The sequence below is a fragment of the Rhamphochromis sp. 'chilingali' genome, assembly GCF_963969265.1.
Source record: "Rhamphochromis sp. 'chilingali' genome assembly, chromosome: 15".
In the NCBI taxonomy this organism is placed as follows: domain Eukaryota; kingdom Metazoa; phylum Chordata; class Actinopteri; order Cichliformes; family Cichlidae; genus Rhamphochromis; species Rhamphochromis sp. 'chilingali'.
The window spans coordinates 1,008,713-1,021,303 of NC_137942.1; the positions used below are offsets into that span (position 1 = coordinate 1,008,713).

A 12,591-nucleotide genomic window follows, 5' to 3' on the forward strand; every position below is an offset into this window, starting at 1 on the left:
GCCGTGAGTGTGCAGTTTTCGGTAAACGGGGTCACGGTCTGTCAGGAACTGCTGGTCTGAGTCAGTAAAAAACAGGAAATACAAAAATGAAGTACTCAAACTGTTGGTCTCTTAAGTATTTGTGCTTGTTAAGGTCTCCAAAAATAAGTCCTGGTACTCTACAGTCAGTCCAGTTTAAAGATTATCTACAGCCCCACCCACCCGCCACCCCAGACACACGGTATATAACGTGTATGCACACACAGACACTTGCATAAGAGCAAATGCGTCAGTCCGCCCTGCCCACAGATAAAATGCAAAAAGAGCACAAAAGGTATGAAAATGTAAGAAAAACTCATGAGGAAAAGCTTTATATATCGTATTTATAAAAAAAAAAAAAGGAATAATACTTTGTTTTTCCGGAGGTTAAAGGGTTTGCAGTTAGCTACTGTCACTGCCCACGGCGCTGCTGCCGCCGTCACTGCTGGTGCTCGCCGTGTCCGCTCGCTCTCGCTTGTGGATCTGCTCGTGTGCTTTGAGGTGGCCCGACTGGCTGAAAGTCTTCCCGCACTGGGGGCAGGCGTACGGCCGCTCGCCCGTGTGGATCTGCTGGTGCGCCTTCAGGTGGCCGAGACGGCCGAAGCTCTTCCCGCACTGCGTGCAGCCGAACGGCCGCTCGCCCGTGTGGATCTTCTCGTGGGTTTTTAAGACGCCCGAGTTGCTGAAAGTCTTTCCGCACTGCGAGCAGGTGAAGGGCTTCTCGCCGGTGTGGATCTGGACGTGGTTGCGGTAGCTCGTCTCCTTGGTGAAGCTCTTGCCGCAGTGCTGGCAGCAGTACGGACGCTCGCCCGTGTGGCTCAGGTGGTGCGCCTTCAGCTCCTTGGACTGGCTGAAGCTCTTGCCGCAGGTGGTGCAGATGAACGGGCGCTCGCCGGTGTGCAGCCGCTGGTGTGAGCGCAGGTCGTCGGCTTTGGTGAAGCCTTTGGGGCAGTGGGCGCAGACGTACGGCTTCTGGCCTGTGTGGATGAGCTGATGCCGCTTGAGGTTGCCCGCTTGGCCAAAGCTCTTGCCGCACTGTGAGCAGGTGTACGGCCGCTCGCCCGTGTGTATGCGCTGGTGCGTTTTCAGGTTTCCCAGCGTGCTGAAGTTTTTCCCGCACTGCGTGCAGGAGAATGGTTTTTCACCCTGCATGTTGCGAGGTTTCCTCACCGTTGGGCTCTGTGTTTTAGTCGTGACCACCAGACTCCCTCCTGCCCTTCCTGCCGCCATCATCGCCTCTGTGGAGGACTTCCCCACGTGTGTGGGCTGCAGCTCGTACAGCGCCCCCCCTCCGAACTCAGCGTCCGGTTTGCCGATGCTGTCCAAGTGCAGGGAGTCGGGGCGGAGCTTGTTGAGCTCCGTGCGCAGCTCGGCCATGTGGATGGACTCGAGGCCGTTGTGCTGCAGGTGGGCGGACATGGCGTTGGTCTCGGGGTACTCCGACTTGAGCGCGCTCAGATCGGTGGTGTAGTAACACTGTAGGTCCACGTGGTGGTCCGACTTGATGTACTCCAGAGTGTCAGTGACCTACAACAAGAAAACAGCTGCAGTCACATCTGCTCAACCTGAGCATCGAGCACATCAGGTCTGCTGACCAACATTTTATTAGTGAAGAAGTTATGAACGTTAAACGTTAACGTTAAAGGGATGGTTGGCTCAACAGAGCTCTGTTTGTCAGCCTGGCTACAGAGCTGAAGAGAAACCTGGGTTGTTCTTATTTTCTTCAAACAGTGATGATTTCTTATAAAGCAACAAACCGTTTCTCCAGGCTAAATGATAAAGAACAGCAAATCAGCCTCTGATTTCTGGTCTGCTCTCAGCGACAAAACCTCAAGGAAGACAAGAACTGTGACCTTCAGCTGCTGATGCAGCAGATGTTCATGCACTCATGTTTGATGCTGTTCTGCTGTTTTCACACTGCTGCGTGTCTGCACTCTGTTCTCAGACAAATCTTTGCATTTCTCTGCTCTTTGTTGCTATTGCTCAACTGACTCTACAGTAAACTGCATGATAAAAGACTACAGAGGAAGCATCACTGTCAGTACTAGACAGCATTAATGTGGGCGGGGATTCAATCACACCCTTTCTGTCCACACAGACCTGCAGCTTTTATGAACCCCCACTAGATCTTGGAAGACTTCCTACAAGACGTCAGTGTGTGTGGGACGTTCACATCGCGGGCCTGAGATACCTCCATGGACGGCTCTTTGTGCACTTCCAGTTTGCAGGTGCTGGATTTTATACGCCTGTGCCACTCAGGCTTAAAAACACCTGAGTTCACAGAGGCGTGGCCCACACAGTGTGAGAATGACTTTATTGTGAATTCAGCTGTTTAAAAGGACAAATTTCACATGGCTGTGATAAAAACACACTGAGAGAGTCTTGTGTGACCGACCTCCATGAAAGGCTGTCTGAGAGTTTCAGCCCTGATCTGCTTTCAGACCTCGGACAATGACGCAGCAGCCTCACCACGATTCATCAAATAACTCGATTATTCAAACTAACAGTTTTTGCTTCGATAGCGAGAATGCCGACACGCTCGACTTCCTTCATTGCAGCCACCATGTGCTTCTTTAAAGGCGCTCACACACACACAGCCAAAACTAAGGCATGCATCTTATTTTAACATCACTGTACTTGTAATTTCTTACGAAGATGTTTTCTTTAAAAGAAACATAGCAGATAAATACAAAATGAAATGTTTTTTATAGATAACACTGCATTTTCAAAGACAAAAGTATCCAATTACTCAATCAATAGAATACCCGATTACTAAACTGATGGCTAGCCTCAGGGCTAAAGCTCAGACTCTGCTTCATATCAGGGGTGGGCGATATAAACAATATAAATTTGGCCAACGATAGAAATTTTGACTATACCGCTCTATCGCGATAGCACATGTTGATGATGTCATCAAGCTGCGCTTGTTTTGGTCAAAAGCATCGCAGCGGTTACAACCATTATCATCTGCAAATGATGGCGGGCGACAGTCATAGCAAAGAGATGAAGCACATTTGAAATATGGGGAAAGCCAAAAACTGCGCTTCCTCCACTTCCGTAACATTGATTCATTAATGCTGAATTCTCTCGCAGCTGCTCTATTCCCATGTTGTTGCAGTATATTAATGACTAACCTCGTATTGTGGATGAATAATCTCAGTTGTTCTCCTGACTGAAGTTTGGCCCGTGTACAGCATCCTGCTATGCGATTGCATTTGTCCCTGACCACCAGAATCCCTCACGTTAACTTTTATCGAGTGGAAAAAAAGTTGGCGTTCATCCTCCAGCTTCACTGTGCTAATGTTATGCTAACATAGCTGTGTCGCTAGCAATCACGTAGCACATCATTATATACCAGCTAGCCCAACTTCAGTAACCCTGCAAACGCCACTGCTGTTTAGTTTTCTGTCTTCATTTATGTTGGAAGTGACAGCAGAGCTGTACGTTTGATTTTTTTCAGAAATCTCTCAGTCAGAACATGCTATGAAATGTTTAGGTGGAAACTAGCGAGCTAACTTCCTGTTAACTTCTAACTCCGTTAAATTTAATAAATTCTGTTTTCATGGATGTTAAACTTAATTGTTACACCTGCTAAAGCAGCAACGCTGATGATTTAATTAAAGATGAAAGAATTTAGACAGTTTTTAACTCTCAGTGTTCGTTTGACTTTGGGACCTGAAGAAGACGGAGTTTTGGACCCAGATTACTCTGCGAAGCTCCTCCCTACGGCAGCCGTAATGCTCTGACGATCCATCAAACAGTGCGGCTTACCAAAGTTGTACTAAAACATTTTTTAACAGATTTCTGCCAAAATCGGTTCGAGGTCAGTAAGCACAACCAGAATTCATACATAAGGCACACTCTCGATTTTTGAGAACATTAAAGGATTTTAAGTCCTTATAGTGAAGAAAAGAATATATCGTGATATATATCGTTACCGCACATGCTTCAAATTATATCGCGATATGGATTTTAGGCCATATCGCCCCTACTTCATATTCAAATAAGTGTTCAGAATGATGCAGTGTGTGGTTTGTCCCTCTGAGCTTTTAAATGAGATAAACAGGAGTGGGATCAGCTCAGGTGTTTGCTTTAAAAGGATTTGCAGTCGTGAGCCCGATGATGAGGAGAAGCTGAGAGTCCTCTCGGAGCTCCTCGCAGCGACGGCTCCCAGCTTCGTCTAACAACAGTTAGACGACAGTTTGGTATAACCTCAGCTCCCTCCATGCCACAGCAACAGACCTGCAGCGGCTCACTGAGGTTCTTCCTGATCCGAGGAAAACAGCATTTTCTTACTGAGCAGCTTAAATGTGGAACCATCTACACGAAGAAGGAACCTTCATCATAAAAACATCATCATGAACACAGTGAAGGACACCAGCGGAGGGAAGCCACTTCATGTTGTGGGTCATCTACGATTTCCTCCATCGCTGACCCGACTCACAAAAGAGAAAAGTCACAACAACCATGTAAGACAGCAACACAACAGCAGACACTACTAAACTGCAGAGAACCTATTATGCACTTTGACCAAGAGCCACAGCCTTCTGATTGGTAGGGAGACAACCAATCAGAAGGTCAGTGGGCTGAAGTGCCCTCGGGCAAGATACTGAACCCAGAGTGCGAGAGTGGGAATGTTAGACAAGGTGATTAGGCACAGGAAAGAGTGTTTGTAAATGAGGGTTGTAGTAAAAAGTCAGATAATAAAAACCCAGATTATCATTAATTGTGGTTCAATTCAGTCTGACAGTGTTGCTATGAATTATGCAATGGAAATATCTCCTTTCATAAATGAACCCTCAAGTGTTTACTACACTAAAGGAGCTCATAAAGCAGGGGTGTCCAACTCCAGGCCTCGAGGGCCGGTGTCCTGCAGGTTTTAGATCTCACCCTGGGTCAACACACCTGAATCACATGATTAGTTCATTACAACTTCAGGAGATTTAAATGAGCTGTGTTGGATCGAGGACACCGGCCCTCGAGGCCTGGAGTCCCCCCATCCCTGTCATAAAGGAAGCACTGAGGCCCTTTCCTTCATATACAAACAGCTCTGACTCCAAGTCATCTCCAAAATGCTCTGATCTCCTTACACAGCGGTCTCCAACTTTTTTTGCGCCATGGGCCGGGTTTATGCCCGACAATATTTTCACGGACCGGCCTTTAAGGTGTCGCGGATAAATACAACAAAATAAAACTAGTACCGGCACCGAAAAAAAGAAGATTTATTCATAACACACGTGAAAAGACCCAGGAAAACCGAGTAAACGATCAAAACAATAACAAAATAACGCTGAAAACCGATAAAAACCCTGAAAACCAGACATTTCACACCTAAGCCTCAACTCGCACGGCCCGGTACCAAATGATGGGTCCAAGGCCCGGGGGTTGGGGACCGCTGTCCTAACAGGTTTCAACTTTGGGGATAAATCACCAGAGTTCTGTGAACGTCATCACAGGAGCTTCTCTTAGTACAGCTGTCGTCAGATCAGGTCCAGAGTCTCATAAAGGGAGAGCACGTCTAAAAACACTACAACTTCTCAAATATGGCAAAAATTAAACTCAGTTATTCAAGTCACAGTTATCACTTCGTTGTGTTGCTCTTACCACTTTTAATAACCTCTGTATGCTTTGGTTTACTCACAGGGCCTCCTCACACTCCTCTGACCCTCAGGTGTGCGACAAGTTACCTGCCAACCACACACCTGAGCCCTGAGCTGACCCCTGGGCTCCTCCTGCTTTGGCAAAATTCTCAGGGTTGCAAATTTACTGAATTTTAATCTCTGCCGTGATTTTGTCTCCCCGTACTTAAACACGATCAACCAATAGTGACAATTCATTCTTCCTACATGAGCCAATCACAGCTGTCCCCTGCACACCAGATTAAAGTCAGATAAACAAACAGGACGCAACCAAAAGCCACAGCGGAAGGTGAAGCACTCGCAAAGAGCGTAACTGATTGCACCGTCCGACAAAACATGACAACCTGCAGCATAACAGCCGCACGAAGGCCGAGGAAAACAAGGCAGCAGCTGCAATCGTGAAGCGCCCGACATCACCTCAGATGTCCATAAAGGTGAGAGCGTCCATCGCACTAACAACATGAAGTGGACGCACACTCACAGCGCACCTCGGATGGATCGCAAAACTTCTACAAAGATACCACCAACAACAAAACACACGCCACATCTTTATATAATATATTCAGACCTTTCAAACACAACAGAAGTAAAAAAAAAACAAAAAAAAAAAAACAGCTTGGCGTTGACGGCATCTGAGTTGGACTGAGCCTTTTACGCTGCTCTGACAGGATAAACAACCTCAGGGTTTCTGTTACATCAGCAGAACTTTAAATGGACTCTGGTGGGCGCTTTTATTCACAGAATGTGAAAAACTTTATACCCAATTTATGAAGATACTTTGAAAAAGCACGAATGACAATAACGATAATAACACAATAACAGCGTCGTCGCTCTCAGCTGCCGGCCTCTAGCGTTTTACCTGGGAGATGTAGTCGAACACTGAGCTCGGCTCGTAGTGCAACTTGTAGTCCAGCTCTGTTACGTCACTGTGGTGAAACGGCCCCAGGTGGTGGTTCCCGTGGTGCTCAGACTTGATGTAGTCGAGGCCACTGATCTCCATCTTGATCTGGTCCTGGCCCAGCTCGGCGGTGGACAGCGGCTGGATCTCTGACAGGTCCACGGTCCTGATGGGCTCCAGGTCACAGTCCTCCGGCTCGCTCTTCACGCACGGCAGCATCACCAGCGGCTCTGCGATCTCCGCCGCCAGTGAACTGAGCGTGGGCGTGGGACAGTCGGAGGAGAGGAGGGCCAGAGTGGGCGTCGGGGTTGAGCCGACGGGCCCGGCACCGCAGTCCACCTGCAGGGAGGAGTCCAGCGGCAGGGGAGGCGAGCCGCATTCGGGGGGCAGGCCCAGGCTCAGGCACTCACTCTCCAAGTCTGTCATGGTGAGGGGGCGGAGCTAATCCTCCTCACCTGCTCCGTTTCAACACCTGAGGTATCGCTGAGGTTAGTAAAAGTCCTCCTCCTCCTCCACTCCCCTCCTGCTGGTGAAGTCTGCTGGCCCTCACAGGAGGAGGGGCTGGGGGGGGGGGGGGGGGGGGGGGGTTGGGAGTCCCTGAGAGCGTCCTCTGGAAAACGATGACGTAGTGAAAGATCAGCCAGATGTCAGCAGGTACGGCTGACCATCACGAGCCTGTAGAGAGAAGACAGAGGAGTTGCTTACCATGACAACAGCAGCTAAAGCCAATCAGAGTGACATGAGGAAACCCCCAACACTGCAGCACCTCTGAGCATGAAAGCCAGGTATGCAAGCATAGTTTGAAACCAGGATTCCCTGGGATTCCCCCCGCCCCCCAGGGGCTTGAGGCCACCACCGTTAGTGTCCGGCCCTGGCGCCTAATGTGTGGCGACTGGTGAGACTCTACTGAGGTTTTGAGGCTGCACCTGCAGCATGAGCACGCCTGAAAAACTCAGTCTGAATAACTTTACAGCAAACATTTTTACACTTTCAGGGGAGCAGATACCAGCGCCAATGTTAGAGATGACTCTTGGGAACATCCCTATAAACAGCTGCTGCGGTTCCGTTTCTGCACTGGTGCATGACAACAGTAAGACTGCAGTCAGCCGGTCACCGCCATCATGCAGACAAAGCTGATGTGGTGGCAGATGTAAATGGGGCACAGGTCGGCCTGCAGAGGTGCGCTGTTTGCAGGAGCAGGATGTCATTAGAAGAGACAGTCAGCTGCTGCAGCTGTGTGTATGCAGCGGCCTCCCACACACATGCGCTGAAAAGTTTTCAGGTAAAGTAGAACAGCCGCTCTGTGCACAGTGCTGCAGCTTCCTAGCCTCCCTGCCGCTCAGGTGAACATTACCTGCTCCTCCCTTCCATATTACCTGTCACCCCGCGAGCACTCAGGTGGCCCCTCCACTCGCCACGCAGCCGCCGCACTGCCTGCCTCCCGGGCTGCTGGCGGTGGTTCTCCCCGGAGGTTGCTCCTCTCCGCTCTCGCTCTAACACCTCCACATTCTTCGCCAACTCTGCACAACTTTTACTGTGGTTCGCACACACAAACCCACGGCTGCCAGCGGAAGGACACGCTCCGCAGCCGCCTCACAGCCCTACAAAGACGGGCAGGCTGCCATGTCTATCTGGCTGGCTGGCTGGCTAGCTAGCTAGCAGCTAGCCAGTGGCCATCTTGTTTATCGTCTGCAGCCTGCTAAACTAGCGCGCTGCTGCTGCTACTGCTAGCAGGGGGAGAAAGTGAGAGTGAGGCGGGGAGAGGGCGCAGCGGGGGCAGCGGTTAGCCTGGCCCCCTCCACGGGGTTCCGGCGCTACGGCGAGCGGCTGACATCGCAACACAAAAGGAGCCAATAAACTACGGAGCCCGAGCGGCGGCACGGCGGTCATCGAGCGTCCGGCGGCGCGGTAAAACGGCAGGAAACCGAGCGGAGCGACGCGGCGACGCCGAGCAAGCGGCTGATAGCGGCCGGACGTTACCTGCGGGTGGTCCGCTTCATGGCCGGCTGGCTGTCCACCTTGGTTCGGCTCCGCTGCCCGTCACTCGTAGCTCACTCCGCCGGACCCGCCACGTCCACCTCGGCAGAACACCCGCCGCCTCGCCTCCTCTCCTCCCCTCTATCACTGACTAATTCCGCTCCCTCCCTCCTTCTTACCTTCCTTTCCTCCCTCCTTCCTCTCTCGCTTCTCCCCCCCCTTTCCTTCCTTCCCTCCCTCCCTTCTCGCTCGTGCACATACCCGTTCAGTCGGGTATGTAGGTAACTATGACAACGGTAGTAGGTGGGTACAGCTCTCGGTGTGTGCGCGCGCGGGGCGGGTATGCGCTCGCTACATTGTTGCAACACAGACACCGTCGTCCCCTCGCGCTCCCTTTGATCTCGGCTTGTTTCCATCCGCACGCGCCGGTGTGTTAATATGAATCAATAGGGAACAGCACGCGCCCGCAGAGCCGGGTCAAGGCAGTCAAGTGCAGGCGAGTGACGTCAGCACGTGTCCATGGGGTCGGCGTCTTTTTTTTTTTATTAAGGCGGGTATCAGCTGCTAAAACTGGGGTCAGCTAGCTGAACAAAAGCAGGTGGGCGTCTTTGAAAATATCTTTCAAATAAAATACTTTTTTCCTGCAAAAAATATCAAAAATAAGAGCACGCCATCTGTCCTGCTACCAGTTCAGAATTTTACAGAAACAAGTTCAAGGTGTATGAAACAGCTGTCATTCGCATAGTTGCCAGTTGGTGTATGTAAAACTTGAAATTTATTCAAAGCCTTTTGAAATCAGATGACTGTTTCTGATACACCTTGTATTAATGCAGAACTCTTTTTTTTTTTTCATTGTTAACGTTGATCACAGTCACACAGATTGGCTTATATGGTCATCTTAAGAGACCCTACCCACCTGCTGTTTAAACCTGCCAATCAGGTGAATACTGGCTGAGGAAGGGGGTGGCAAGGTGTTTGTTTCAGGGCAAAGTGAAAGTGAGTGTGGTTTGATTCCACAGACCCAAATCCCCTTCAGGGGTCACTTTAAATCAAACAGGTGGACCTACCACCTGTTGGGGGGCGATTGTGGCTCAAGAGTTGGGAGTTCGCCTTGTAATCGGAAGGTTGCCGGTTCGAGCCCCGGCTTGGACAGCCTTGGTCGTTGTGTCCTTGGGCAAGACACTTCACCCGTTGCCTACTGGTGGTGGTCAGAGGGCCCGGTGGCGCCAGTGTCCGGCAGCCTCGCCTCTGTCAGTGCGCCCCAGGGTGGCTGTGGCTACAATGTAGCTTGCCATCACCAGTGTGTGAATGTGTGTGTGAATGGGTGGATGACTGGATATGTAAAGCGCTTTGGGGTCCTTAGGGACTAGTAAAGCGCTATATAAATACAGGCCATTTACCATTTACCATTACCCACTGTGGCGCCCCCTTGTGACAAGGCGATGCAGCTTATAGAAGCTTTGTGTCAAAGTTTGGTATTTTTAGCCTTTATGAACATTTTGTATTTGAGTCTAAATTTGGAAACACTTTAACCTCATACATACGTGGACTACGAATATTTCAAGACAGCATTTGTCTCTGAGGGTTTTTATTTTATTTTATCTGTTTAAACAGCATTTTGTTTAAATGTTGAAGCAACCAGGTCAAGTTGCTGAACATTTGTGAAATAACATTAACCTCCTAGGACCTGCGTCCACATATGTGGACATATGGGGTTATTTAGACCAAAATACTCAATTTTGCTCTACAAGGGCCTGATATCCACTTACGAGGACATTATGCTGCTACTGTTCTATCAAAATTTTAAACGAATACCCTCATATGTGGCTCTTATTTTTCTTAAAAACAAAAATAAGGAAAAAAAAAATCTGGTAATTCTTTGCTTTTACATTCATCAGCCCCCAATATGCCCAAATATCAAAGAGAAATCAAAAATGCTGCCGTGGAAGAGTTCGGGTCTTAGGAGGTTAAAGAACAGTCAGCGTTCCAGCCGGTAGTTATGAACATTTATTTGTTTCCTTTGAATGTTAACACTACAAAGTACCCATTCTGCTCGACTAAAACAGGCAATACATTTTTTTTTTTTTTTTTTTTAAAAACAGCCACCGTAGCCTTCATCATCATCATCATGGCAGACCGTTGTAAGTTGGTGTTTAATGACATTCAGCCCATGCAGCGCTGATAAAACCAGGCACAAAGTAAACAACCAACACATCAGAGTCTGATAACTCACTCAGAACTGACACTGGTCACACAAGGTCAAAGGTCACATCAAGTCTGACCTTTAAAAAAACAAAAACAAATCCTGAAGCATTCAATCTACCATTTGGCTGATGTCCATTAAAAAAAAAAACAATAATAAAAAAAAAAAAAAAACAGGGAACATTTTATAAAAAGTATTGCATCACATCCAAAAAATGAGATGAACTGTTCTTTGACATACAGCGTTCATCAAGGTTAAACAGGAAGTAGAAATCCATATTTAAAGTTTAAAACAAACCCACCCCCGAATGAAGTTCCCCCATGTCTTCACAAAGAGCCTGACTTACAGGAAAACCTCCAACTGGAAATATTAACATGAAAAAAACAAAAGAAAACAAACCCGTTCGCCCCTCATTCACACGTCTGTTCCCTGAGGAACTCCTCGCCAACTTTTAAGGATCTTTATTAGTTTTTTGCTCACACCCAAAGTTTTAACTACAAAGGACTGAAGTACGAGTACCACACAACCACTTTTCACTGCTAACAAAAAAGAAAAAAAAAAAAAAAGAGCTCTGCAATGAGATTGCACGAATGTTTCAGTACTAGAAATGATACGACGATGCGTTACAGCCACGGACCTCTTCTGGAAGAGAAATGCATCTGGTCAGCTGCAAACATAACAAATGAATAAAGACCACCAGCAGGGAAATGTTACTCATTAATTATAACTTAAGAGATCAGGGTTTCACTCAATTTTCACCATCTGGAAAGAGTTTGCATTTTGCGTTGAGATTAGATCAGATTTAATGGAGCTCCAACATGGGCCTCAAACAGCACATAAACAAATGATGACAGTATTATCACGCATTTATGTTGATATCCAGGTTTTTAAACACAAAGTGTTACGCCACTCCTCTTCAAAGTTATTTCTAATATCATGTTTGTTTCTAGGCAGATGCATTCCTCTGTGTAAACAAGGACAGGAGGAGTTGTCATTGGTTAAACAGGTCACATGATATCTCCAACGATCAGTGGTCCGACTCTTCAGGGCAGCATTAAAGTCAAACAGACGAAGCTTGCTCCTACACACTGTACATAAAAGATGGACATAAGGCTGTTCTCTAGTGTCCAGCAGGAGGCGGCTCCTCTGGTCCGAATGGGAAAATGAGCATCCTGCTCAGCTGATCTGAGCTCAGCAAACCCTGTTCTGATGTGTTTATGGTTCAGGTCTGACTGAAGAAAACAGGAAGTTTATTTTGGAGATTTTGGTCCCATCAGTCACGGAGGGACAGGAAGTAAGGAAGTCGGTGCAGAAATCCATCGTCTTGCATCACGTCTGCTTTCTGAAAGCTGAGACGGTAAAATCCGTCAGCTCAACTCTTCATAAATGCGCTGACCACTGTTTATGCACATCTTTTACATACAGTCTATTTATGGCCTGTGATGGCAGCTGTGTGACATATAGAAAAAAAGGCCTGACGTCATCATAAATCTGTGATCTCTCATTCAGGTCATCTCCTCTGGCACCTCCGCCCAGTTTTCCCAGAGTTCTGTCCCATTATGCCGAGTGAAGCTGCTTCAGGCTTCAACTCTCAGGAAGTAAAATCTGACGAATGGAGCGATCCGGCCCGACCGATGGGAAGAATACAGTCTGGACTTTAGGTTCTGGGTTCGGTTAATTCTGTCAGCACAAGCAGCCACACGAGGTTTTCAAAAGTCCAACAAGTTCTCAGTTTTTACTGAAATGTAGAAATTTGAACAAAGCAGTTTTGTAGCTTTGTTCATATATGCACAGTTTAGAGGTCCAGAACCCTAAAATCATATTAAATAAAATAATAACAGTGCAAATTTAGCGCT

The 12,591-nt window shown here is 48.0% G+C and overlaps 1 protein-coding gene across 2 annotated transcripts; it reads right to left on the minus strand.

Moving 5' to 3' along the window:
- Positions 1–361: 361 nt before the first annotated feature.
- On the minus strand, positions 362–8,748 carry LOC308412032 (uncharacterized protein). 2 transcript variants are annotated; one of them, XM_080906102.1, is made up of 3 exons: positions 8,536–8,748; positions 6,517–7,230; positions 362–1,545 (listed from the first exon to the last, which is right to left on the minus strand). In XM_080906102.1, exons 2-3 carry the CDS (start codon positions 6,979–6,981, stop codon positions 421–423), a joined length of 1,590 nt encoding a protein of 529 aa, XP_080762228.1. In that variant the 5' UTR covers positions 6,982–7,230; positions 8,536–8,748; the 3' UTR covers positions 362–420. The 2 variants fall into 2 exon arrangements, with proteins under 2 accessions (XP_080762228.1, XP_080762229.1); XM_080906103.1 differs by lacking the exon at positions 8,536–8,748 and adding an exon at positions 7,932–8,470.
- Between the last annotated feature and the right edge of the window lie 3,843 nt (positions 8,749–12,591).